A 25568-nucleotide genomic window follows, 5' to 3' on the forward strand; every position below is an offset into this window, starting at 1 on the left:
TCTTGCATGTTAAGTGAGTGTTTTAACCATCTGAATACTGGTTACATTAATTTATACATGTCATCTGACAAATACTAATTAACAGGTGTTTTCTGCAAAAAATTAATACAATGTTCTCCATCAGATATGAAGCAAATATTCTTTACATTGAGAAATCCTAGCAATTCAGTGCCAGAAGATCTTAAAAAGCTCTTTCAGAAGACCCTCTTGGTTTCCACATATAGGATAAGAGGTCAAGACTCCTAATGAGGAGGAGGTTGTGTTTAGCATAGATATGAAAATTGCATTAGCTACAGTGGGTAGCTGGAGTGATAATTGTTTACTGCCTTAAGCACACGCAATGCACAAATTGTTGCTTTTGTTATAAAAGCATGGAAAATATTCAGTAGTAATTTATCATGGTATCAATAAAGCTTGTTCAGGATTTAGTATTTGACTCTGTAAGTCAAACTGAGTTCATGGTGAATCTGAATTGAAGGAATCAAGAAATAATAAAATTTTATTCATGGTAGAAGTAACCATCAAGTGGAAAACCTTAATTTACTGTTGACATTGAAACTCCTGCTCTGTTGGGGCTGACGTCAAAGGATGAATGTATCATTATTTTTCTTCTTCTACATTGTGCTTCTAAAAAGGCAATACTTCCAGATGATATAATTTTTGAAGTAGAAGACTTGGCAAAGGAGTTTGTTGAACAAGGTCAAGAGTGTAATTTTATTGTAATAAAACTGCCTCTTTCCATCCTCACCACATCCCAGATATCTGCTTCAGAAGCTACTTCTGCTCTCCTGCTTCTGCCTTCAGGTTTTGTACTCACCAGTTTATGATTCAGTCACTAACTTTCCAAATGAGAAAAAAACCCAGTGTACTGCAGATGTCTGTGAAGCATATACAGTGGAATTAAGTATCTCTAATAGTCCTAATAAAAAGTCAACACCAATTTTTAAATACTAAGTTAATGACAGAGATCTGTGCTAACACAAAACTCAGTGAGAAGACTGAAAAACTCGTCTTTCTGTGCTCATGAATTACAAAAATTTCTCAAGAGAATTTCCATGTTCAGTGCAATGGTCTCTACAACCAAAAAAGAGAATGGAAGACATACAACTTTTTTTTTTTTTTTTTTTTTGTGTGATTCACAATTCAAATAAAGATTTTTGATTAATACAAGAATACAAGTAACACAGCTAAATACTACACTTTTACGCCTTTACCAAAATAAATAATTTAATGCACAATAGAAACCCTTTACTTTCAGGTTCCTGCCTGTAGGAACATAAATGGAGTTGTGTTGTGCACCTCCATTATTAAGAACATAGTTACCCAATGTTACTCCAATGATGCATTTGGAAAAAAAAAAATTAAATAGTTCTGAACTGAAAGCTTAAGTCATTAGTGACAAAGCTTGAAGTCCTACCTGGCTCCCAAACACAGAAACCTTTAGCAAGGTGTTTCAGAGATAGTTGTCACCTCCAGGAGAAAAAATGGCTTTTAAGATGGTATGGCATGTGACACACATGCTGCTGCTGAATTTAAAAAACAACCCAGGACTGACCTGGAAGGGGAAAATTAAAGTCCAAATAAACACCAGCCGTATTCTGTAGGACTGAACTTGCTGAGGTCTGTTAGACAGTCTGCTGTAACCGCAAAATGACTTGTAGCACAGGTCTCATGACAAGAGCCTAGTGTTACTTGCTCTGTACTGATTTGCAGTGTTAAGCTCATACTGACATCAGAATACATAACTGAGACCTGTAGCAGGTGTGGAGAGAAGAATTTTGTGTGTAAAATAATAAATATAAGCTTTATAAATAGCTTTTTTGTGATGACATTACACAAGTGTCTTCCTTTTTTCAAGGAAGAATACACAGTACTGGGGTGAAACTGGCTTAAACAGACTAGAATATCTCAACATATCCATTACTACTATTAACTTCTTTGTTCTATTAGTTCTAGTCTGTCTAAGCAACCATAACCTGTAATTCTGACTAGCAGCAGGAGCTTTTATAAAGTTTGGGGTTTATTTTCATTGACATTGCTTTATCAGTTATGGGGAGAAGCAATATGTAAAACTGTACTTACTTCCTTGTTTCATCTTTGGTTTATCTGAGGAAAAACAAGAGAAGGAAAGCAAAAGTGAAAAGAGGAAAGAGAAAGGAAATATTAGAATATATGTTCATATAGGAAATTATTTTTAATACAATCAGCTAATGCAAATATATCTAAATATATATTGTCTTTAAGTGCTTAAATATATCTTGAAAGTGATTTCCTCTCCATTGTTGCATGATTTCTGTGTATATGAAAAAAGTTTATCGTTCCCACCTAATACCTTGGAGACATGCAACAAGACCATTAAAAAACCCAGTCTCATATGACCTCCTTATCTGATGGTAATTAACTCCTTTTGTAGTACTATTGGATATCACAAGAAATTTTTTTTTTCCTCATTTAAATAATAATTCTCCATTGCCTTAATAATAGGGAGTAACTCCTTGGCAACCATCTGACATATGTTCGTGTCTTTTTTTTTTTTTTTTAATAGGACAAAGAGTTAAATTACTGTCTTCTTCTAGATATTTCTGGCAGTTCTTTGCCTTCTTGCTCTCCTTTTAACAGTTTAAAAGGTTACTTGCGACTTTGCTTTACTACTAATAAAAGATAAGTGAACTGACATGTTGCTACAACCTTTTAGCCCATTTCCAGACCATAGGGATTTGAGGTCAAAGCTGCAATAGCATGTTTGATCACTAAAACCTTTAGGTTTGAAACAATGAAGCTATGTCTTGTTTGCTATAGAAATAAAGCCACCAACACTCCAGATTTTCTGCAAATTTCCTTATATTTAGTTTTTTTCTTAAATTGCAAATCCTAATTTTGACAAGGTCTGAATCCCTCTACTTTTTGACATGTATTCCGATGTACAACAGCTAGCAGAGCAAATGATTTCATCTCTCAGTCTAAAAGGCTCAAACATCCTTCTCAGTTCAAAAACTACTTCCAGGTCATTTCATACTCACACTCATTCAGAGAGTTGTCACCTCTCCTCAGATTTTCCAGATACCTGGAATCGGTGAATTAGGTACAGGTTTCACTCAAAACATAACTCAGAGCTGCTTTCATCACCTTGTATTTTACTCTTCCATGAGAAATATAAACACAGGCTAATACTGAACAAACTTCCTGAAATTTTTTTTTGGCTCATTTGTCTTTGAGTAATCAATGTGTTGGGAGTAACTCTATACATATAGCGTACAGAAATGAGAAGCAGAGGCAATTGCTGTCTGAAAGTGTTTATGTTTGCTTCTGTGCAGCAGAGGAATGGAGGTGCTGCCGGTGCCTGGAAGGAGCTGCAGAAATAGTCGCAACAGACATTACACATTGCTCTATTCCTTTAACTTGCAGAAACTAGATGGCTGCTGGCATGGGGAGATAGTGCATGCTGCTGCTGACTGCTGTCTTGGGAAACACTTTGTCCCTGTTTCGAGCCCCCTGGGTATCACAACCAATAGTTTAGAAATCCCTGCTCAATGCCAGCCATGTGAAACTATGGTGTGTACTGCTCAGTCTGTGCTCTTTAGGGCACAGTTAAAATATTTTGCAGATGAAGGCTCATCTAATGGTGGCACATTGTGGAAGGGACAAATCTTACAGCAAACAGAACTTCATTGCTGCATGAGATAGCCAAACAGAAAGGAAGCAGGGCAGATGGCTGGGAAAACACTTGTGTGGCAATGGGAAATGGTGTTGAGATACCCAGACTAACAATGACTGAAATCTAGGCCAAGGCCCACCTAATTATAACATTTTCCATGACAACTAACAAGCAGCTGACAGCTGCTGCAGGGTGCCTGTGCTGGCTTGGGTAATGCTGAGTAAAGCAGGAGCTGAGAAACTGGAGAAAAGAAAGAGATAATATCCCAACTGACCAAAGCTACATTAATAAATGTCTTACACCTTATTCTAAAGTTTACTGGCAAGTTTGGAAAAACTCCAGTGTAATAGGACTGAAAATGCCAAATTCATCATCCCAGCTCTAATTGTCAATCTGAGCATGAGTAAACATAAAAATCACCTTGGTAGAGAGTTAGTAACAAAACACAAGAGATTAAGATATGTATTGTACAAAGGAAGTCAGGGCTGAGAAGCTTTAGGAATTTATGCCAGCATTTTACTACTTTGCTCCTTACAGCACTAGCCTAAAAAAGCATGGATCACTTTTAACAAATGTGCAAGAAGCAAGTATGCAGGATATAATGCGGAAAGTAAAAGTAATAATAAATACAAGTGTATCCAATGGGAAAAGGCACATCTTTGTCTAGATGCTTTAAGGCTCCAATCCTTTTCATGTTCACCATCATCACTCAATGCCTTGAGTTCTGTTTTAGCCTGGGTGTACACTGTCCCTTGATATTCTTGCTTGGGAAACTGAATGTAGACTTTGTCACCTTCTGAACTATGTGCCCAACACATGCAGTTCTCGTATCCTTTCTTCTGGTGTTCCCACTTCCAGACATTCCTATTCATGCCTCATTCATACCAATTCTAAGCTTTTTGCAAAAAACATCTTCATGTTCTGATCTCAAGAGCTTTTGAGTTTCTCTGCAGTAGACCTTCGTGGCTCTTCATGGGGCTAATGTTTCATTTGGGATAAGAAAGGCAGCTCAGCTACCTTGAGGGAGCCTCCACTCCTTTACCTCGTTGCAAGTCACTCTCTAAGACTGAATAGTAAAGGCTGATCCCTGCCCAGGCTACAGGGGCAGGAAGCCTCTTGCAAGATTTGTGGGATCCAAAGTCCCAGCACAGGACCTTTAAGCTGAAGTGGGCAGCTTATTCACCTGAAGCTTTTTGTGGGGTTGCAGTTTTGTGGAAGTGGAACAAAGCTAGATTCCCAGTGGAAATTCCCTGTTGCTCTGATAAAAACAGCAGAGCCTTGACAAACACTAGCAGTGCAATGGATTTAAATGTTGTTGTCATCCAGCTGTCTGGATCTGAGGTTTTTGTTTTTATGCCATTGTCTTTTAAAAGAGAGAATGCCAACATTGTTTTTTTACCTTGCTCTGCTGCCTTTTCTTGTTGCCTTGCTCTTGTTGCTTTTTCTTCCTTCTTTTCAAGTACAGCTGCAAAAGAAAGATAAGGTTTAAGTAAGATTTCTAGTCAGAAGTGTTGCTTCAACAGAAAAAGCTTTTCTTGAATCCCTACAGATGACTTTGAGGCAAGTGATTTGCAACCATGAGATGCCTACCCTGCACACACACACCTCACACACCCCCTAATACATGACTACATAGTAAGTATTTCTTACCTATCTTAAAAAGAAAAGAGGAAAAGCAAACAGGAACTATTTTCTTTCTGAAAATAAATGGCAGCATTGTCTTCTAGATCTCAGGTGGAACAGAGACTAAACTGCAGTGCATATCACATAACTTAGGAGAGAGCAAAGCAAGCAGGTCTCTACTTCGCCCAGTCATGTGAGGGTTCCCCACACAAGTGTTGTTTTTTGTTTGCACCAGAAGAAACCTCCACTGCATCCCTGACACAGCAAAATACTTCCCCATATTCTTAATTTTAAGCATGTAGCTAGTCTCAGTAAGGATAGTGGGCCACAGCCAGACTGTATGCTATAGACACCTGACTTGGTCCTTGTGAACACTGTGATTTCTGCATGCAAGAGAGAAGAGTGAACCAGACCGTCTATGCAGCAGGGCTACTAGACCTTTACGGATGCCACGCAAAACAGTTGTAACAACCCAGGTCAGGATATCTGGACATTATTGCGAGCTTCATTTTGCACAGTTCCTAAATTCATTTGCACAGCTTGAGAGAAAAGAGACAGAGATTATTTGTTCATGGCTCCACACCAAGGATTAAATGATCTAAGAGGAGGATGCACAGGAAGGAATCCATCAGACTGGTCTCTTTGGAAACGTATATAAATATGGGGATTTTTTTATATTTTCTGACAATTTACATGACAGGTTTGGCAATGTACAAGATTTCCTGTAGATTACTGAATATACTTAGAACAACATATATATTTTTTCATCTAATTGAATTATTCAGTGTTAAGTCTTGCAAATATGTAAGCATATTTGTTTAGCTGTAAATAGCACTGCCAACACTTTGCTTTTGTAAAACCAAGCTTTTGTAGCCATAATTTATAACTTTTATGCTGAATAAGAAGTGTTGCTTTAACTTAAAAAGGTATCATCTTACAGTGTTTGAGACAAAAAATATGACATTAAGAAACTAAGGTTCACTGTCATTGCCTTGTTTAAAAGTAGTGCAAAGACTAAACAATCAGCATAAATGGTAGGATGTAAAGCAGGTGGTGAAAATTAATTTACATCTGATAAGTATAGAAATGTCTTTGCAGCTGCAGTGTTATCAGCACATAACATACCCTCAGCTTCCTTTTTCAACTGTCAAGCACAGAAATGTTTTCAACACAATGTTTTATTACAGCAAATCACAGTTGTAAATTAAAAGCCTGGCTTCTAGAGCCAAGGTAAATACTGAAGATCATATTCTGTTATCATTATTTATGCTGAGAAATTCAGGGAATTCAAAGGACCTCCAAAGTGCCTCCAGGTGTGCTTGCTGCTCTTGGAGGGCTGTCCTGGTGGTCCCTCTGGGGCTAGGCTTGCAGTGCAGGGAGCAGGGAAGCCTCCTGAATGCATGATGGCCCAAGAAGGCCACCTAAGTCAGAAAGCTATAGCCTGTCTGCAACGTTTGTGAGTGGGCTGGAGGCCAAAAGAAGGATCTTCTGTTCCCAGCGGGAAACCTTTCCTGACATTCAGTGAAATGTCAGGTATGGACAGGTGAACTGCTTCACGCTGAGTGTGGTAGTCCAGCTCATTCGCATCAATCTCCCCCTTGCTGCTTGCCCTTTTTTATCCCAGGATGCTGTGGGGTGAGCATGTGTTTGTGAGCAAGCTCCATGAAAACAGTAAAATATTGCACCTCCGTACTTCAGTTACCTCAGGTAACTTTATTAAAGATAATCAGTTTGCCTGAAAATCAAGTTTAGGCTGAAACAATGACTGACTGGATCCACAGAAAAATCATATGTGAGTACTCCATTTCTATCCAAGTATCTAATTTTGTATTGATGTTATTGGGCAGAAAGAAAGCTAAAGAGGAGCAAAGTCCCTTAATATTTATCACAAATCTTTGTTATTAACATCCATGTTAATTAGGCCTAGATCAGCAGGGCTACTTAAATCAGCAATAAACTAGACACCTATATGCCTGGATGAATCTGGGCATTGAGCCCTGCCACTGAGCAAACCAATACCACAGTGCCTCTAAAAATCTTACTGAAGTGGTCAACATCTTGAATAATAAGCTTATTTTAATACGGAAAAAAGGATATGAAAAGGGGCACCAGAAACCAGTCCCATATGCATTCCAAAATGTATTTTTAACATTTAAAGCTGCAAAAGCAACTATGATAAGAGTAAAATGAACTGTTGAGAACTGTTGTTTTCTCTAAAGCATGTTTATCATTTTTAGCTAGAACAAGAAATTTTGGTTTATTTAATTTCTGAAAACAAGAATACTGATGGAATAAAAGATAAAAATATTTTCTGGATACCGAACCACAGGCTAGAAGAGCAACACAGCTTTTTGAGAAGATTGGGTATTCAGTCATCAAATTCATGTGGTGACAGTAGGCGATGAGTGCAGTTATGATGAAGGAACAAGCCATCCTTGAGGAGCATTGAGGTTGCTATTTAAAAATAACAACTAGTACTATTAATAGTATTGTGGTTATCAGTGCATTCACTAATGCTACGATGCTTCTGTGAGTGAGTGTTTGTAAAGAAGAACTTGCTGAGACAGATCAGAGCTTTAGCAACTTTTGGGAACTGTTAAGTAGCATCATCTGGACGTGGCAGGGTAGTATCTGGAAGGACAAACAGGACATTACATTATTCCCTTTGCTTTTTGAGAAGGGCAGTGCGAGCTACTTTGGTAAGGCTGAGAGGTCTTTTATCGTCAAGGTAACAGGTGTCACTTTAACAGTCTATAAATAAGAAACCTACATGCACAGACTCTCTGTTTGGAATAAGACTCCAAGAAATGTTTTGGTTTATTTCTATTAGAACAGGGATAATTTTTCTGAGTAGCTAAAGATTTCACCCCTTCCACTGAGCATTTTCAAAGTTCTTGCCACTTCTGAATGGCAGCCTGAAAAATGATCTGTTTCTAAAAATTGGTCCCATTGCAGGTATTTCCAATTTGAAAAGCTGATCCTTTAGCCATATGACTTAAATAACATGGATGTATCATAATGTCTTATAATTTTCTCCTCAGCAGAACATCAAGTATTAAAAAAACCAAAACCAACAACATCCACCCAGAAAACAAAACCAAAACCACCAAAAAACCCTGCCTGAAATAACACAAAATCAAACGAATGCACATAAACGTAACAGCTGAAATTTGTCAGGCATCTATATTTTCAGTAAATTATAATTTAAAAAATAGATTAAGTAAATGGAGTATGGACTGCCATTTATATTTTGTCATTTGACAACAAAATTCTTGACAACTTGGCATAATATAGATCAAATGGATGATTTTATGAATTTTTTTTCTCTGGTTCCATCATAAGCTCTTTGGAATCAAATGAGAGCAAGCTATGCAGATACTGTTTTGTGCTGAAAGTAGCCACGAGAGCAATTCATCGGTCAAATATTTCTGCAGTCTCAATAGTTGTAGGCTACAATCAAATTTGTCAGAATATTTTTATCCCAAAAGAGTCAGAAATATGCATTACAAAATATCAGTGATTTTAAAGCTGTCTTGAGATGTTTGCTCAGTGTGAAGGAAAGCTGAAAGAAATCACGCTGATGGGAGACAACAAACACTCACTGAACCCTGAGGTCAGGGGCAAGAGCTCTGGATTGTGACATCACTAATATAAAGAAATCATGAACCTAGAGAACTGTCTATTAGGGTTTAGGAACTGTTCTGTTACATAGACAAACCAAAGAATTCCCTGCCATAGTGGCATCCCAGAATCTGTCGTGAGAAAATGCAACAAAACTTCATATGACCTTGATAGTTTGTCAGAAGTACAAGCTAGCGGGAATGGCTCAGATCTCCTTCTATGCTAGCTGAGTAAATTTTTTAATTACCAAAGAAGAGAATTCCATCAAAAGCCTCACTTGTTTTCAGAACATGACTGTTTGCCTTGAATATATTTAAAAGTTTTAAAATTAGCCAATGGCTACTGAATGTTGGAAACCACACAGCACCCAGAGAGCTGATAAGCCTAAATGGATTAATAGCAGAAAAATGGAAAACAAGTAAATAAAGAGCAGCAATAAAGAACAAACAAATGCAGACAGAAAAGCAATGATTTTGTTCAGACTTAGTAAAAGGTACAGCTATTAAACACCACTACAATTTGTCCGTCACCTTAAAAAAATAGAATTAGAAGAAAATAATAGCATCCCTTTGTGATTATTACTAAGAGGCAAAAGGAATAGCTGTAATATTTTGATGTAAATATAATTTTCCTTCTGGAGTACAGACTATGTTTGAGTTTTAAAATTATCAACATAAAGTTACATTTAGATCACTTGTTAATTTCTGAAAATTTACTTGATAACAATTACTCTAGCAATAACATCAGCTCTTTCTGCTTAATGGAGATTGGTGACTGATTAAAACAAAGTTGCTATTTAAACACAGGTTTAACATTAGGCTGACCCTATGGTAAAACTAAAATGGCTGAGACCAGCATTTTCAGCTGTGAGACTCTTTTGATAACAGAAATAACAAAATTATTCTTGCTTTATATAAGAGTAACCTACAATTTCTATTTATCCTTAATGGCCTGTGAACTTCCTATAAATTGATTTCAAGTGCCCTTTAATTCAATAGCTCATAAGGAAGAGTTTGCTTCCATCCTGCAAAGTGCTGGAGGTATGATGAAGACCTATTACATATATAAATGTTTGCTTCTTATCTAAATAAATATGAAATACGGTATTCACTAGAAAAAAATGAAGTTATTCACAGCAATAAAGCTTAGAAGTAAAATCTCTGTAGTCTCAAAATCCCAGCTAATTCTGTTTGTAAATTTGACAAGTGACCCAAACAAAATAACTTTTAATAAAAGCATAAATCAGTGGGATTAAGAATTTCAAAAAGTATACGGTAACATTTCCCAGCAGTGGCCAAAGAAAACTTAAAGTTTGCAGAAAGTGACTTATCTCTGCAAGAAACAACTGCTTCAGTCCTTTTCAGACCCTGATGGACACAGGCTTGGCAGAAGTGTATTCACAGATGTTGAAATGTTGACTTCATATGCATACTACAGCATCATAGAAGAAATTATAATACATCAAAGAGATTTCCACAGAGGCTTCAAGCAATACGGGAAAGCTTTATTCAATCACCCATAGCAGCAAGACTACCTTTATTTTCAGTTTTGGCAGTCTACAATTTGCTAAAAATGCAAAAGCTTAACTCAACATACATTTTTTCCCCTTTTAGTTTCTGTGTTTTGTCTGGTGGGAGTATAAAAAGAACAAATGCCTAAATTACTCTGGCTTCTGTTTTGCTCAATACAATTAGCTGCAGAGCAATGACAGTGTTATGAATTTAGCCCATGGAGCAGGGAACTTAAAAGCATCCAATAAAGGGAATAATGTATCAGCTTTAATTTCCTTACATTAATCTCCAGAGCTGTGATTCTGCAACCTGTCCTCATGCTCCAGAAAAGCACTCTGCTGCCTTGCAATTCAGCCTGACTACTTGTGTCAATATTTACTGGTCAATGTGAATGAGGCTTCAGAGATGAACTCTAAGGTAAAGGAAGATGCTTGAATGGTAACAGGGTATTTAAACCCGGATATTCTCACTTCCCTGCCTTTGTCTTGTGGTGAACAGCTTGGAGACCACAACCAACAAGCCTGAGCAGTTGATACATGCAGTCACATTTGTTTGAAAAGGAATGTTTATAAAGCAAGGTGATCATTGATATGAATAAATAAGGACTCAGAGTGAAGTGCACTTTGTAACTTGCCTTTCCATTTTCCATTTGTGTCTAAGGCACAACTGACATCTATAGTGTTCTTGAAGGCAATTCAGAGCTAGCATCTTGCATTGTATATATTTAAAAAGTCAGACACTGACATGAACAATCAAATATTTGCCCAGTTCAAACTTGAGCTCTTAATATTTCCCACCAGTCCCAGTTCCCTGTGCCTTCTGGAAAGGAGTAAGCTTTGGAGCAAGCACTGATGCTCCCACACTTCCCCCTTTCTGCCAACAGCAGTTCTTGTGTTAAAGGAAGGCAAAACCTGTTCCACTGTACTTCCCTGTAAAATTTGCTGGACTCAGTAAAGAACACAACTGTTCAGTCATTGGGTTTGTGCTGCAGTGAGGCTGGCAAAAAAAACCCTATCACTCTGTGTCAGGTCTCTATAAAGGATTGGTTATTTCTCCTTTCTGCCTTTCACAAAAAGCTTAAGGGCTGAGTTAGGGTTAGAAACTGAATTTGATGCAGTTGGAGAATTACAGTTTGTTAGTGTGTGGAGAACTTAGACTAAGACACCTGTTTTCTAGAAATGCTTTGAGGTGCTGCAAGGAAGGAGTCATTATAATTTAATAGCTCCACTTTTTTTTCTTTTTTTCTTTTTTTTTTTTTTTTACGTGTTAGACCTGTTAGCAGTTTTGTCACAAGAAGCTTTTTCATTAACAGTAGAATTAACAGCATTCTCCCACTTCAATGTTAAAACCAGTTACCCACCTTTTGATTTCTGAGTTTCCACAGAAGCTGTAAAATAAAAGAAAACATTCCAGGAAACAAATTTTGCAAATGCGTAAAGAAGTTAAGATTGATTCTAACACCTCTTCCTTGGTCAATATGCTACCTATCTACGCAAAGCAGGCGTTCATTTTTTTATGCAGAGAACTGACAAACACATATGTTGCTTGTTTGGACAGTCTCATCACAGATGACTAATTAACCTGCAGATTAAAAGCAATGGAAAACAAGGTCAAGAGGTAACTCATATGGAGCTTCAATAGCTCCACTGTTTTCAGTAATGAGTATGAGTAACGAAGAAGAGAGGAGGAGTAAAACCAGGTTTCAGAATAGGCGCATATCAAACATAGGTGGAGTATATGTGATAGAAATCTCCTTGCGACAACTACAGAAATTTGGGGAAGTATAGGATTTATTTTTGATTTGAGTTTAATGAAAACTCAAAGCACAGAGCTCTTCTAGTGTTGATACAGAGGAAGATCCAGCTTCAATTCTCCCTTGAACATATACTTTTTTTCAGTTTGTTTATTATTCTTCATAATTGCATTAACTAAATCCAAATGAATTGCACTACCACATTTCTCTTTCTTCATTATTCACACCTTCATTCTGAAGCACTGTGACAGGTTTCATGCTATAGAAAAGGACAGATTCATTTTTCTATAAATTGACTGTCTACCGTAGGTAGTTTTTGCTCAGAATTTAAATCTGAGAAAATAGAGTCATCTGACGAATGAGTCATCAAGCTTGGCTGGAAATCTTTATGCTCTCCCAAACTTGGAAAATTGGAGAAATAGATTCCAGTCAGGGATAAGAAGAGCTCCCAGCTACGACAATAAAATGCATGGGTGCTTGGAATAAAACCAAACCAAACTGCACAGCCTACAGTTTTCCTTCCCTCCACACTCTGAAGCTCCTGTTTTGTGTTTTGTTCTCCATTCATTTACTGTAACCTCCAAGCAGTCCCCCCTTCCTTGAAAAGATAAAGCTTTTAAAAGCTGAAATAAAAACATTCTCACCCTCATTGTTCTTAGCAACTTTTGATCAGATCTCAGTTTCAGAAGACCAAATGGCTGTGTGCCTGCCCCACAGCCACTGATTTGCTCAAGTAACTTTAATTAAACCAGCAAACCTTTATCTCTGCCCTCACTTTTTTTGTTCCTTTACCTAATCCTGTCTCAATTTAAAATCAAACCAGATAAATGGGACTCTAAAACTTACTGTCTTTCACAGGTCTTACCATGTACTTTTCCTTCTTTCTTTGCTGTTTTGGCTGTAAAAACAAAAATCAAATATTGATTTTGTGACATGAATTAATTTAAAGCATTAGGAAAGTTGAAAAGTAAGACAAAAAGGGGAAGAATATTCACCAGTTTCTGTTCTTTTTTCTTTCTTGTGTGGTTCTGAAAAGAGAAAAAAATCAAGTATACTTCTTTCTTCTTGCAATGTTGTTTTTTTTTTGTTGTTGTTGTTGTTGTTGTTGCTTTGGAAAATCATTTTTGTGTGTTTCTAGCAGTGGTTGGATGTGACATATTCCTTTGGACTCACTTCAGGCGAGCCCTTCGCTACTTCCCTGCAGGTCAAAATAAAACCTTTATAGTTGTCCTCAGTGGTTTTCACACAGCTCAAAGAGGGTCAGATTAGCTGTTATTAATGGACATCAAAGGATTTAACTCTAATAAAAAGGTGCTAAAAGGAAAGTCTAGAAACAGCGTGCATCAAAATATCTGCAGTTTTACTTCAGGGTAGTCTAAATGGAGGCCTCTCAACCACCTGTATGTGCCTTAGGACACCTGTGGTATGGTCCTTGCCTTTCTTCAGTGGAAAGACTGGAAAAGCAGCTGAGCATGTATTCCAGCCACAGGAGAAGGGGAGGGGGTCCTGGCCTCTTTTACAGAAATACACAGAGAGGGGGGAATCCGTAGCTCACAGGAGCTAATCACCAAAACAGGATCTGGAACCTGAAGCTGAAAAACTTCATCCACCTAAACTCTGTACCCTTTGGTAAACTATGACTGGGATTTACGAATTTGTAATGGTACTTTCTCTAACAGCTCTTTCTATCTTGCCAAGATCTGCTCTCAAGCCCCCTCAGGGAAGGAGTAGGTGGCCTACCAGGGGGAAGAGGCAGAGACTGAATGTGGCTTGGAAACTAAGTGTGATCTGCCAGCAAGGGCTGACGTTCACAGCAGCAAAAAATAGATAAGTTTTTGCTGTCTGCAGATGATGTCTGCAGATGCTTTTAAACCGCATGAGGAAAGGCTCTGCTGTGCAGGTTTGGATCCACACAGGAACATTACTTCAAGAGTATTTGGGTTGACTGATGACAACATAAAGGCAGTTTCTATTAAATACATGCTTGTGGCTTACCAGTATCTGATGATTATATTTTCTCCATGTTTGGTTTATAGAATATATATTTTTATTAATGCTGTGGTATAGGGTTGAGGAATATTAATGTTTAAACAGTTTTCACTCTAAAATCAAGATGTAAAGTTCCATGTTCAAAGTGAATCTGAACGTTGTAACCTCACTAAAAGCAAGCCTATCCTTACATTTGAGCTATCCTGGAACTGAATAAGCAAAAAGGAACAAGAACTTTCAATATAAAATTAAATATGTTGATTAATAACATCAGTATGGGTATTATTCACATGAAATATTAACTCATAATCAATATTAATACTGAATGCACAGTGGACACTAAAAAAGGTATACTCCATGCAGAGCTATGAAAAAATAATGTATATTAAAAAAGGCAGGCTGATTTGAAATATGAAAAAAAAACCCACAACTGCTAAGTTTTAAACAAAAGATGTCATTGCTCCATACTCCCACGGCCACTAAATCTGTATCAAGCAATACATGTAGTTCTATCTGAAATAAAAGAATAATTTTTCTCTGAGTTTTTTTAATCTATCCGAGGACCCAGCTTATATATAATTTAAAGGAAAATGTAGTTTCTAAAATGTAGTCTTACTCTGAGTTCTTAAAAAAAATACTAAAAATTAGATTTTGATTTTTCTGGTTTTACCAAATGTATTGATGGAATTTCATCACAATTTCATAAGCAAAATCTTTTAGCAAATCCGGACACATTAAAGCATCAAGACTAGCTGACTGAAATCAGGGACCTAGCTTTAATAGAGTTATATAAAGCACACTTTAATGTATTTATCATAGAACATATACACATTTAAAACATTATATGTGCTTTATAGTCACATTGTATATGAAAGGTGACATTCTGTGGAAATGGTCATGGAGCAGGTCAAAGCAATGAGCCAGGGATATGAGTTTCCTAGCAATATGGAAAAGTGATGGAGCTAGAGACTGAGCTGGCATTAAAGAGTTTATGGCCTGAATAAAACCTGTATTTTCTTAATGGCATCCTACCTTGGATGGCATCCCTAGCACAAGTCAAGGAGGAGAAATACAGCAAGAAGTGAAATGAGAAATTTGGGACTCAGTAGTTTGGCTGTCTGTATGAGCTTAATCATAACAGCTGCAGCTTTGGTTCTGTGCAGCCCAAGTGCTCTTCAGAGTATCCAATTTCATATAGATATTTTAGGACTCATTCTGTGAAATGAATATTTTGATTGGTTTCGTGGGGTTTTCTGTTTTGCTATTGCTCAGGACAGCTTCCTGGAAACTGAAGAAAATGTAATTATGACTTTAGTGGTTCTGAGGCAATTATTTTTCCCTCTCATTCTATGATCTGTCAGCTCTCATGAGATCAGGGAACAGCATGACATTAACAACACTCAGCAAGTGTTTTTGCAAAGTATAAAATTTTCCATTTGTTTAACTTTATTTCCTGTTTTTCAAAACTGTAAACATTAAGGAAGTTCTATAGGGGTTCTTTTGTAACAGCTTTACTTCCAGAGCATATGAAATAAGATCCTTTCCTGTGAGATAAATTTAAAAAATGAATAACATAGGATATGACATCAAGGAATTCTGGGGAAATCTGGCAGGGTATGAAATTCCAGGTGATTCCTGCTCTGATATTTTAATGGAATGAACTGAAATTTTGTTACATGAGACATAAACTTCAGGAAAGGTCAGACCTAGATCTTTCCTTTTTGCTACAAGTTATCATTGCTTGAGCTCAATGTCTTTATTTTTTTTGTTTGTTTTTACTAGAAGTACTTAGCATGACACTGAAAGGATATTGTCAACCATAGACATGTTAGGCATTTGCCATGACATTTGTTATTCTTTATATATTTAAACATTTTTGGGTTTATTGTGTTTTTATTTTATTTTTATTTTATACAATTGTGTTTTTATTCAGACAAATTTTGCTGGCAATATATTATTTTTCCACCATGCATAGCACTGAGATTTGATTTAGTTTGACATTTCACCATCTTTATAAGCTCTGATGCTGCAAACAAATGGCTTTTCTTTTCTATGAAAATTGACAAAGTTATGTATAACATGCCCATAAAACCATAGAAATGTATTTTTTGTTTCATTACTAGTCACTTACTTCTAGACACTCCTGGGGTAGGTGGAAGACAAAAGAGAACTGGAACTTGCCTCTGCAGCTCTTCCCTAAGCCACAGTCTTCCCTAAAGCACAAGTGCTAAGAAGCATCTAGGCTGGCACATTTGCTGTGGTGCATTTTAATCTTTACTACCAGGATGGACAGTCACAAACTGTGACCCTCCACCATCTGTCAGGAAAGAACAATCGATATCCTCTCCTAATTTGTACAGCTATGTGTGCACGTGTATGTGTGTTATCTCCTAATCCAGATAAAGCATTTATGCCTAAGAAGTGTTCAGAAAAATAAAAATTGTATATGGAATCACACAGATTGGGAAAACTTTAAATAAATGGTATTTGAAGTGGATCTGCTGTTCTGCAGTATACATATGTCAAATAACCAACACCATTCTGTTTGCACTCAGCAGCTGCATAAAAATGGTATTTTCTGTATTGTTTAATTTTTAACACAAGTATTTCAGTGAAGCGTGCTGTTGTCATACACCATGCAGTGTCTTGAATACTTAAATCCTTAAAGAGCAGAAAGTTAACCTGGTCTTACAATCTTCTAATCTTCGTTTTATAGGCTATATGCCTGTCATTTCCTTTCTCAGACCTTCATATCATGTTAGTGAATTAAACTGAATGAGACAGGGTGGTAAAGCCCTCCAAGATATCCTTTAATTAAGAATATTGTGAACACAAGCAGCTAGATACAGAAAGGATCCTGTTAGTGCCTTGTGTTGAAAAGAAAAGTTGCAATATGAGCTCGGTCACATAGTTAGACCTGAGATAATCCACATGAGAAAGTTTTGCATCAAACTAGATTTTTCCAGTTCTCCTGCTCCTAAGAAGTACTTGTTCTGTTATATTTGACTGCCATTCTACTTACTGGATCAAAGAAAGTCACTGTCATCATACATTTTGATGTATAAAGATAATGAACTGCACAAATACAGTTCTTTCCAGAATAAGAACACACCAAGGAAACCCCTTACTTGGTGAGATCATGCCACACGTATACCTGCTCCCCTATAAATGAACATCTTTTGAGAAGGGTATCAAACAGTTGTTCTGATGGATTTTTGTGAAGAAAAGGAAAGCAGGTGATGGTTCTCTGCATCGATAACTTTGTTTTGGAAATCTGCTACCATGTTGGGAAATATTTGGGAAAAGCATTGTACAAAGAAAAGAAAGAAAAGAGGCCTGGATGAAATGCAAATGCATTCAGTCCAATCTATTGAGTCTGTAGATTTTCTTCACAGGCAGAAAACAATGGCATCAAAACTAAGGATGAGAGTTTTCACCATTGAGAAATATCTCAGGATCCCTGAATAAGGTAGAAGCCACCAAAATGGTTTAAAGACTTTTCTGCAGAGGATTAGGGTTATACTGTCCCCTTTAGTGATTTCACATAACAAAACAAACAAACAAACAAATAAATACTTGAGAGGCAGGAGATAGAGGTGCTGCCTCATATCCAAGCACCTGCTTAAACTAATTACCTTAGCTTCACTTTAAGTCAGCTCATTCCTTGTTTAATACAGCTCTTGAATCATTTTGGATGTATGACTGATGCTCAGAGAGGAAGCTGGTATTAGGATAGACACCGTTAAATTGTCCAGGGTCCCTAAATTTGAGGTGATGTGGTTGGGCCTCAAAGGCAAGCTAGATACTTGTGTTTTCAAAATCCTCCCATATAAGCATATATCAGTTTTGCTATCAAAGTCATTATGGGGAGGAGGCTAAAGTAGTCATACCTTGGGAAATACCTCTTTATCTTTTAAAGGAGACAACAGGATCTGCCTTTTCCTTAGAAGGTGTACACACTAAAAAAAACCATCTTGATGTTAAAATAACTGTAATAGTACGTGATCTTCTGTGTTACGTGGACATACTTGAATAAAGATTGCTGGAAACCTTCATTCAAGCCTAGTACACCTTTTCTTACTCATCAGCAAGCTAAATGGGGGGAGTAAAAAAGAAAAAAGAAAAGATGCGATCAAAATTGTCCCTAGGATGTTGATTTTAGAAGGTGAGGTCATTCTTAGATTTCAGATCCTTCTTTGAAGTTGATAGGATCTGTCCTTCCATACTTGAGTAGGCAGAAAGTCTATCATCTCTTTTTAGAATAACTCAGAGGGAAAGCAAGCACCTTCTTTTCACAAGGCTCCAGTACAATTGTAGTGAAGCCTAAAGAAAAAGCTGTCTCTCAGAAAACAGATAGATACTTTTTCCTCTCCAGAGCCTGAAATGCTCTGTTAGTTTTGCAAAAATTGGGATAATCAAGAGAAAAGGAACCAGCATAAGGAGGAAATGGAAAGAATGCAGATGTCTGATGTCTGCCCAGCCAGCCTTGCAAAGCTCCTCTGAGTTAGAGGAAAAACATTCTCCAAGGACTCAAATCACATGCAAATACATCAGTTGCTCAAGTCAACACTTTTGAAGCACATACTTATGTAAATGTAGAATATATTTGATCACTCCTAGGAAAACGCATTCATCACTTTTGCCATGTGAGAAGGGGAAGGTTTGGGTCTTCTGGTTTCCCATCAGAAGAAGCAGACCCGGTGCACAGTGTGGGTGTATTCATAGACACACAGATCCCTAATTTCCCATTGGAATAATTTTTTTTTTATTTAGAATCCTCAAAAAGAAAATTAGTTTAATCTTACAGTTCTGACTAGGGCACTGCCTGTGTTCAAAACTGGTGTACCGCCCTTGAAAAGGACACTTTCCAAAATCCTTATATGCTATGAACAGAGCCCTTGTGGAAAGATTCATTCTTAATGCCTATCATTAGCACTAATTTATTTTAAGAACAAATTAACTTCACTAATCATAGGATTTCTGACACAGGCATTCAGGTTAAGGCTTAGGTGGCAAAAAATGTAATTTATAAACATGTTATAGTTCTTTAATGCAGAGAACTAGAACCTGCTAGTTGATCCTTAGCTGTGATAAAGCTTAACCTGTATTTCTTTTTAAATATAGGTTTGAGGAGTACCTCCAGCCTTTTGAGAACTAAGATGAGTAAGCTGCTCAGGTGCAAGTATTTCCAGTCAATCCATATGAGTAGAAGGACACTCTATTGGATTTAGAAAAATCCTGGGTGAAATCACATCCATTTGAATCAACAGCAGCTCTATGGAGATATTTCCTACATCACTCCTAGTGGAACTTCTCAAAGGAGGGCAACAAGCAACATGACAAATTACTGAGCACAAGATCAGGTGCAGCAATTGTATGCATACTCATAGACAACAGCAAAGTGAAAGTAATTCAGTTTTCTTGATAGTGTCTCACTTTGAGGTAGGATGAGTCATATTATATTGTAATTGATTTATGGCAAATGCATGCCCACTGAGAGTGGTCATAGCTTGGATGCCATTACTACTTGCTCACACTTTAACTTGTTCATACTCCACCTTCTTTTGACAAGGGAAGGACTTCTGCTTCAAGCTTGGAACCCATTGAGAATATTAGTCTGGAACAGATGTTTCGGAAGAGAAAAAATACCTTTGAAGTAAATACCAGTTCTAGCTTTTGCCTATCGTAAGGCAAACGTGATGTGCAGATTAAATTAGCTAATTCAGAAACAAAAGCGTTAGACCCTAAAAATTAATGCAATGAGATGCTAAAGGAAAGAATTTAATTCAGTGTTAATGAAAGAACAGGAGCTCTAACTGTAGCACCTGACTTAGAGGTGGGTACTGATGTCAGTTAGCCCAAAGGGGTAGAGTAGAATGAGACAATGAGCAAAAGCTTTGGTATACTTGCTGTCAGAGAACAAATCAAAGGAACATGTGGTTAAGTATTTTGAAAGGCTTCTTTGACTGCCTTAACCAGGACAAGAAACTTCAGGAGGTATTTGCAGAGGCAGCATTGTGAAGGAGGACATTGACAAAAGGCTTGGACAGTCACTAAAATGTTGAGAGGAGTCTCCTGTAAGCATGAAATAAACCCAGCAACCCCTATTTCTGAAATATGTAAGGCTCCAAACTTGTGCACTCCAAGCAGGTGTTATAGAAGAAAAAAACCCCATCAAATTATCTGCGGCACTCTGCAGACTGAAGTGGTGCTGTGCATTGCTATGATTTGTTTTATACTTATGACACTTGATTGTAATTTCTTAATACAGAAACTTTCAAATCTGTAGTTGATGTAGATCTGTACGATGATGTGAGACAACTTATATTTAAGAAACATCATAGTGAAGCATACTGTATTTCCACTTGCTCTTTCTCTAAAACATACCACTGCCATATTCAAGGACATCATAAATAGTAGAAGTAATATAACCATATATGGTATAGAAAAGTCTAGTCCTCACCATTGCTTCCCTGAAAATCAAGTGTGATTTTCATAATGGACTCAATGATCAGAATGAGCCCCTTCTATTCCCTTTCTAGCAAAGCAAAGGTGGTACAACTTCCAAGAGACTAATGCCTGGGAAGGTAATCATACACATAGTGCATGTGATAGTCTGGATTCAACAAAGCTTAAAAGCTTTGCTGCTTCAAGATAGAGTTAAAGATATGTTAAGTGCTTTGCTGAAACTGGGCCCAATTCTTGCCAAAAGTGCACTTGAATCATGAAACAACTTCAGGGGTATGAAAGATTGCCAGCCTCAAAACAGAACACCTTAAAATTCCTCTTCTTTAAAAAGTGAATACTTAAATAATCCTTTTAGCTCTAATTCGTATTTAAATAGCATTTAATTTTGACCCCCTTTTGTTCTCATTATTGTTACTTTCATGTATTAAATAATTTCTTTTTTTATTGTTAACTTGCTCCCCCTGCCTTGCTCTTAAAGTAGTGCCATTTCTGTGTTAGTACAATAGTACTTTGCTGCATTGCATAGGCTGGACTGCAGCATTTAATAATATCTGGTGATAAAAAAAGGAACAAGGCTGTGTTCTTAGTACAAGTGTCTTCACAGTTCACTATGATGTGAAAGGAAGGATAGGAAATTATTTTAACTCTATATTGTCCTGAAGCAGATAATACTCGAAGGAATCTATAAATGTAACAGTAGCATGCCAGGCTACGAGACTGGGCATTTCATCATCCTAGCAAAAGTAGCAAAAATATCCTGAATTCTAGACCATTCACTCAAAAATATTTTAAAAATCGGTGAATAAAAACTGGATTTCAGACTAGAAAGCTGAGTGTAAAATAAGCTATTTCATGCTCCATTTAAATAAATCCTGTATGTAAAAAATTCAAGGTTGTAAAGAAAAGTCTTCTAACATTGAAAAATTCTCCCTCTTTGAGGGTGTATATTGTGACATAACTCAATAATTCTTTTTACCTCTCCCATTCAGAGTTAGGTAATGATCCAGGTTACAAAATCCTGCCGACAGTTTAAGACCTCTTAGCCTGTAATATTTTCTCAGATTTGATCTGGGATGAAAATGTCAGTGGGTTGGAATGATTTGTGGAATTAGTCTCCATCCACATAATAGATTCCTGCAGATATTAAGAAGTGGCTGAGTGATGGACTACGCAACAGCAGCCAGGTTTTAGCTGCTGAGGGTACAGTGCATTCCTGGCAGACAGGAGCAGAGTCAGCTGTGAGGCTTCACTAAGCCCAGAGGAAGCTGTCTGGGACAAACAGGTGAGGACCAGGACCGGTTTCTCCGATCCCTCTGTAGGTTGCTGAGGACCGAGATCACATAATTTCCACCTACTGTGCAAAACCAGACAACTCTGTAACTCTCCCTTTAAAACCAGAAAGAAACTGAATAAATCAGAGAAGATATGATGTTTAATTTCCCAAAGAGTTAAGGTGGGAGAGATGAAGAATTATGCTAGCCTGGACCAAAAAAAAAAAAAAAGCCTTTATGAATCAAAAGGACTACAGAGCAATCCTGGATCTAAACCCAAGGACCCTGAGCAGCAGGATTAATACAGGTAGGGTTGCATTATTTTGGTTACTGCTGCATAAACATCTGCTACCTGAGTGAAGATTTATTTCATCCTGAAATAAACTGCAAAGCCTATCCTTACGCATGCAGTAAGTTACCCCTATCATTTGTCCTTGAAGAGTTAAACTGTAAAAAACCCAGAAAACAAACCCTGAGAATGGCTGTGCTTATGTTATGGAAAAGTGTGAGAGGATTAACTTCAGGGACTAAAAAGCTGAACAGACTGTTCCAGTTACCAGAAGAATTTTCTTGCTAACACCTGTACTGCAGAAATACATGCAGAAATGCTAACCAGAGGCAGTGGCTGCTTATAAAGAGAAATATGAGGGCACATAAAGGCACTCAGACATAAGATCTTGAGACTGCAGGATGGCAAACTCTACTAGGGCCACGTCCACATATGGTGAGAGAGAAAGAGAAAGAAACACTGTTTCTCTCCTTTTTCTCTTTCCAAAAGTACTTACACAGTGGTGTGTAACATACAACTTACACTGGGGTTTTTATGTCTCTTCTCTTGGGCAATACGCCTACAGATGAATACAATAAGTAGGTGGATGGATGATGTAGGGGGTGTGCTGTTGTGAGTAAAATACATCCCTGATGTGTGACTCAAGAGAGCTACCTGACTGAGAAACCTGAAAAAGAATTTATGATAATTTTGCCTGTTCCACCACATTGGTAAATTATTCAGTAATGTGCTGAATTTTATTAATCTTTTGTAACATTTACATGGTTTTAGCATTCTTTATGTGTACTTGTGTCCTATAGGTGATTGTTAAAAGACAACCAACGAACCCAGCTCCTTAATAAACGTTTCCTCCGTTTCAAAGCATACCTGCTGTCCCATAACGTTTGTGTTATTTCTTCCTTTTTTTAAGTAGAATAGCACTATAAATGTGTTATTTGTATTATATTAATTAATTAGTTAATATGTATTATACCATATGGCAAATACAAAGATTCTTCCCTCCTGCTATTTTTGTTGCTCTTGTTCACCTTTAACCAAGAATTAAAATTATTTGTCTGTTAAGTAAACGCTGCCCTTTACCACCGGAACCAGCAGTTCTTCCTGCGTTAGGCAGAGTGATCTGAACCTCTTCAACTGATCCTCTGATCAGATTTTTCAGTATAGTCTGTGTTCTAATAATCTGTACTTATCTTGTGAACTAATTTCCTATGTAAGGTCCTTTTTTTTCCTTTCTGCTTCTTACCACCAGTGGAAAAATCAGAGGCATAATAAGATAACAATAAATCTGGCACAACTGACAGAGCCAGTTTGAGAAATTGGATGAAGCTGACATCTGAGCACTTAAAATTGGTTATTTGTCTGTCATACTTATTTTATTCTTTCTGGGTCCAAACAAAATTTCATTGATTTTCAAGGGGGAAAAAGTGCTGAAAAAGTGTTTCTGTTATGAATCCAAAGGGAACAATGAATAAGATTGTTTTTGCATATGTGTGGAGAGGAATACGGGAAAAATTAGGCATTAAAAATCAGTAATTAGGCAGTTAGGTGACAGTACAAAATCTGTTAAACATATTGTAAAATTAAATTAAAAATTGCAATACTATTCCAGGGAAATCCTAAAATGCAATTAGGATTTAATTTTTTCAGTGTTGAAAACAGATCTTATTTTTAAATCAGGCAAATCAAGGGAAAGCACTATCACTGGTGCTTAAAAAAGGTGCGGGTGTGTTACCTATAAGGTGAGGTTGTCCCACGAGAGGGACCCACAGCCAAGCTGTTCCCATCCCTGACCCTATCTGAGGGAGCGCGTGGGCTCAGCGGCACGGAGTTGCAAGGGTTCCTTGAGCGATTTGAGCCTGTTCCCTGCCCTGCACCACCATGTGTTTGCTTTCCTCACGGTACCAAAACAGACCCAGCAAACTTACCAAGCTGAGGTGTGATGTGCCTGTGCCTCACCGCTGGCACCTGGGCTGCTGCCCTGGCAGTTAGTGATAGCTGTGGGGTGCGATACGTGGTGTGGTGTGGGAGCTCCTCCCAGGTGAGGGGCTCTGCAGGGACAGAGGTGAGGGGCAGGTTTCCCTTCCAGCCCACTGTCCTGCCAGAGGGTGGTAGGATGAGGCAGGTGCCTAGCACCTCTCCCGCTGCTCTGAGAAACCCTCTGGAGAACATGCTGGCCCCAACACACATGGAGCACGTGAGGAAATTCTGTGAAAGGAGCCTGCACCCCTCCTCAGGGAAGAATGATAGATATTTTGTAAGGCTAGGTCACTCTCAGACCTGTCCTGCTGGGACAGCTGGGCAATTGACATACCGTGGTGAAAAAAGAGCAAATAGCAAATGGTGGCAGGGTTTGGGATGGGGGCATCACAAGATGGTGTAACTAAGGAAGACCAGTGTCATGAAATATCTTCAGCTCTGGTTTCTCCCTTCAGAATATCATCACTTGCATATTTATATGAAACTATTCTACTTTAAAGCCAAGTACTATGCTCTACAGCCCAGTTTCAGAGATTTTGGTTTTGTTTGGTTTTTTTTTCCTTTTTTCTTTTTTTTTTTTTTTTCCCAGTTAGAGAAAACACTACATTTGAAAATATCCATTTTGAAAATCAAGTAACAGATATTCATCGAGGCTCTTTTCCTAGAGCAGCCATCAGTTTCCAGACACAGAAACTCCTATGCTTCCAAATTCCACATTCACTTTCTTTGCTTTCTCTGTATAAATATATAGAGTTAAAAATAGTGCACAGTGTATTAGGCAGGGTTTTCTTCACCAGTGACATTAAGACCAGGAACATATGTCATGTAGAAACACTGGAAGATGACCAGCTGTGCTCTCAGCCTGTTCAGTCTGTTAACAGGACTAAGCCTTCAGCTTTAGGCATTCTAGGGTATAGGTTGTGATGTAATAAAGTATGTGGAAAAAAATGAAATATGAAATCGGATAATGTATTTAATTTACTGTGCTAATAGGTAACAGTCTAGTTAATGATGTTGCCAAACAAGCATATTTAATATTTTGCTATGGTGAGTTATTCTGGGAGTAAATTAATTATGAGACAAAGGTGCCATTTGGGGAGGGGAAACAAAAATGTAGAAGTTGAAGCCTACTGCTCTTTACTACTTTCAAGGCAAATGGGATATTTAGAAATATGTCAGAACAGACAAACTAATTTTATTTTTCCATAAGAACCTATGTCAGTTTTCCCCCTTTTCTTTATCTTAAGCAGATTACTGTCACCACCATTCTTGCCAACAAGCAGAGGCATTGGAATATTTTTTCAAAACTGAACACAAATATTGGATGCACTCAGGTGGAATGAATTAATTATGAGCATATGGTTCTAACATAATGGTTTCTGCAGTGTACTGTTGAGACATCTAAGGGTCT

The 25568-nt window shown here is 37.5% G+C and overlaps 1 protein-coding gene across 1 annotated transcript in view; it reads right to left on the reverse strand.

Moving 5' to 3' along the window:
* Positions 1-25568, reverse strand: part of TRDN (triadin) — a 235657-nt gene that overhangs the window by 73209 nt on the left and 136880 nt on the right. Inside the window, exons 16-20 of the mRNA XM_027793516.2 lie at positions 13159-13191; positions 13029-13061; positions 11771-11797; positions 5055-5120; positions 2083-2106 (exon numbers count right to left, since the gene is read on the reverse strand). Of these exons, the coding sequence (XP_027649317.2) occupies positions 2083-2106; positions 5055-5120; positions 11771-11797; positions 13029-13061; positions 13159-13191 (183 nt within the window). The remainder of the gene's footprint in view (positions 1-2082; positions 2107-5054; positions 5121-11770; positions 11798-13028; positions 13062-13158; positions 13192-25568) is intronic.

The sequence above is a fragment of the Falco peregrinus genome, chromosome 7 (assembly GCF_023634155.1).
Source record: "Falco peregrinus isolate bFalPer1 chromosome 7, bFalPer1.pri, whole genome shotgun sequence".
Taxonomy (NCBI): Eukaryota; Metazoa; Chordata; class Aves; order Falconiformes; family Falconidae; genus Falco; species Falco peregrinus.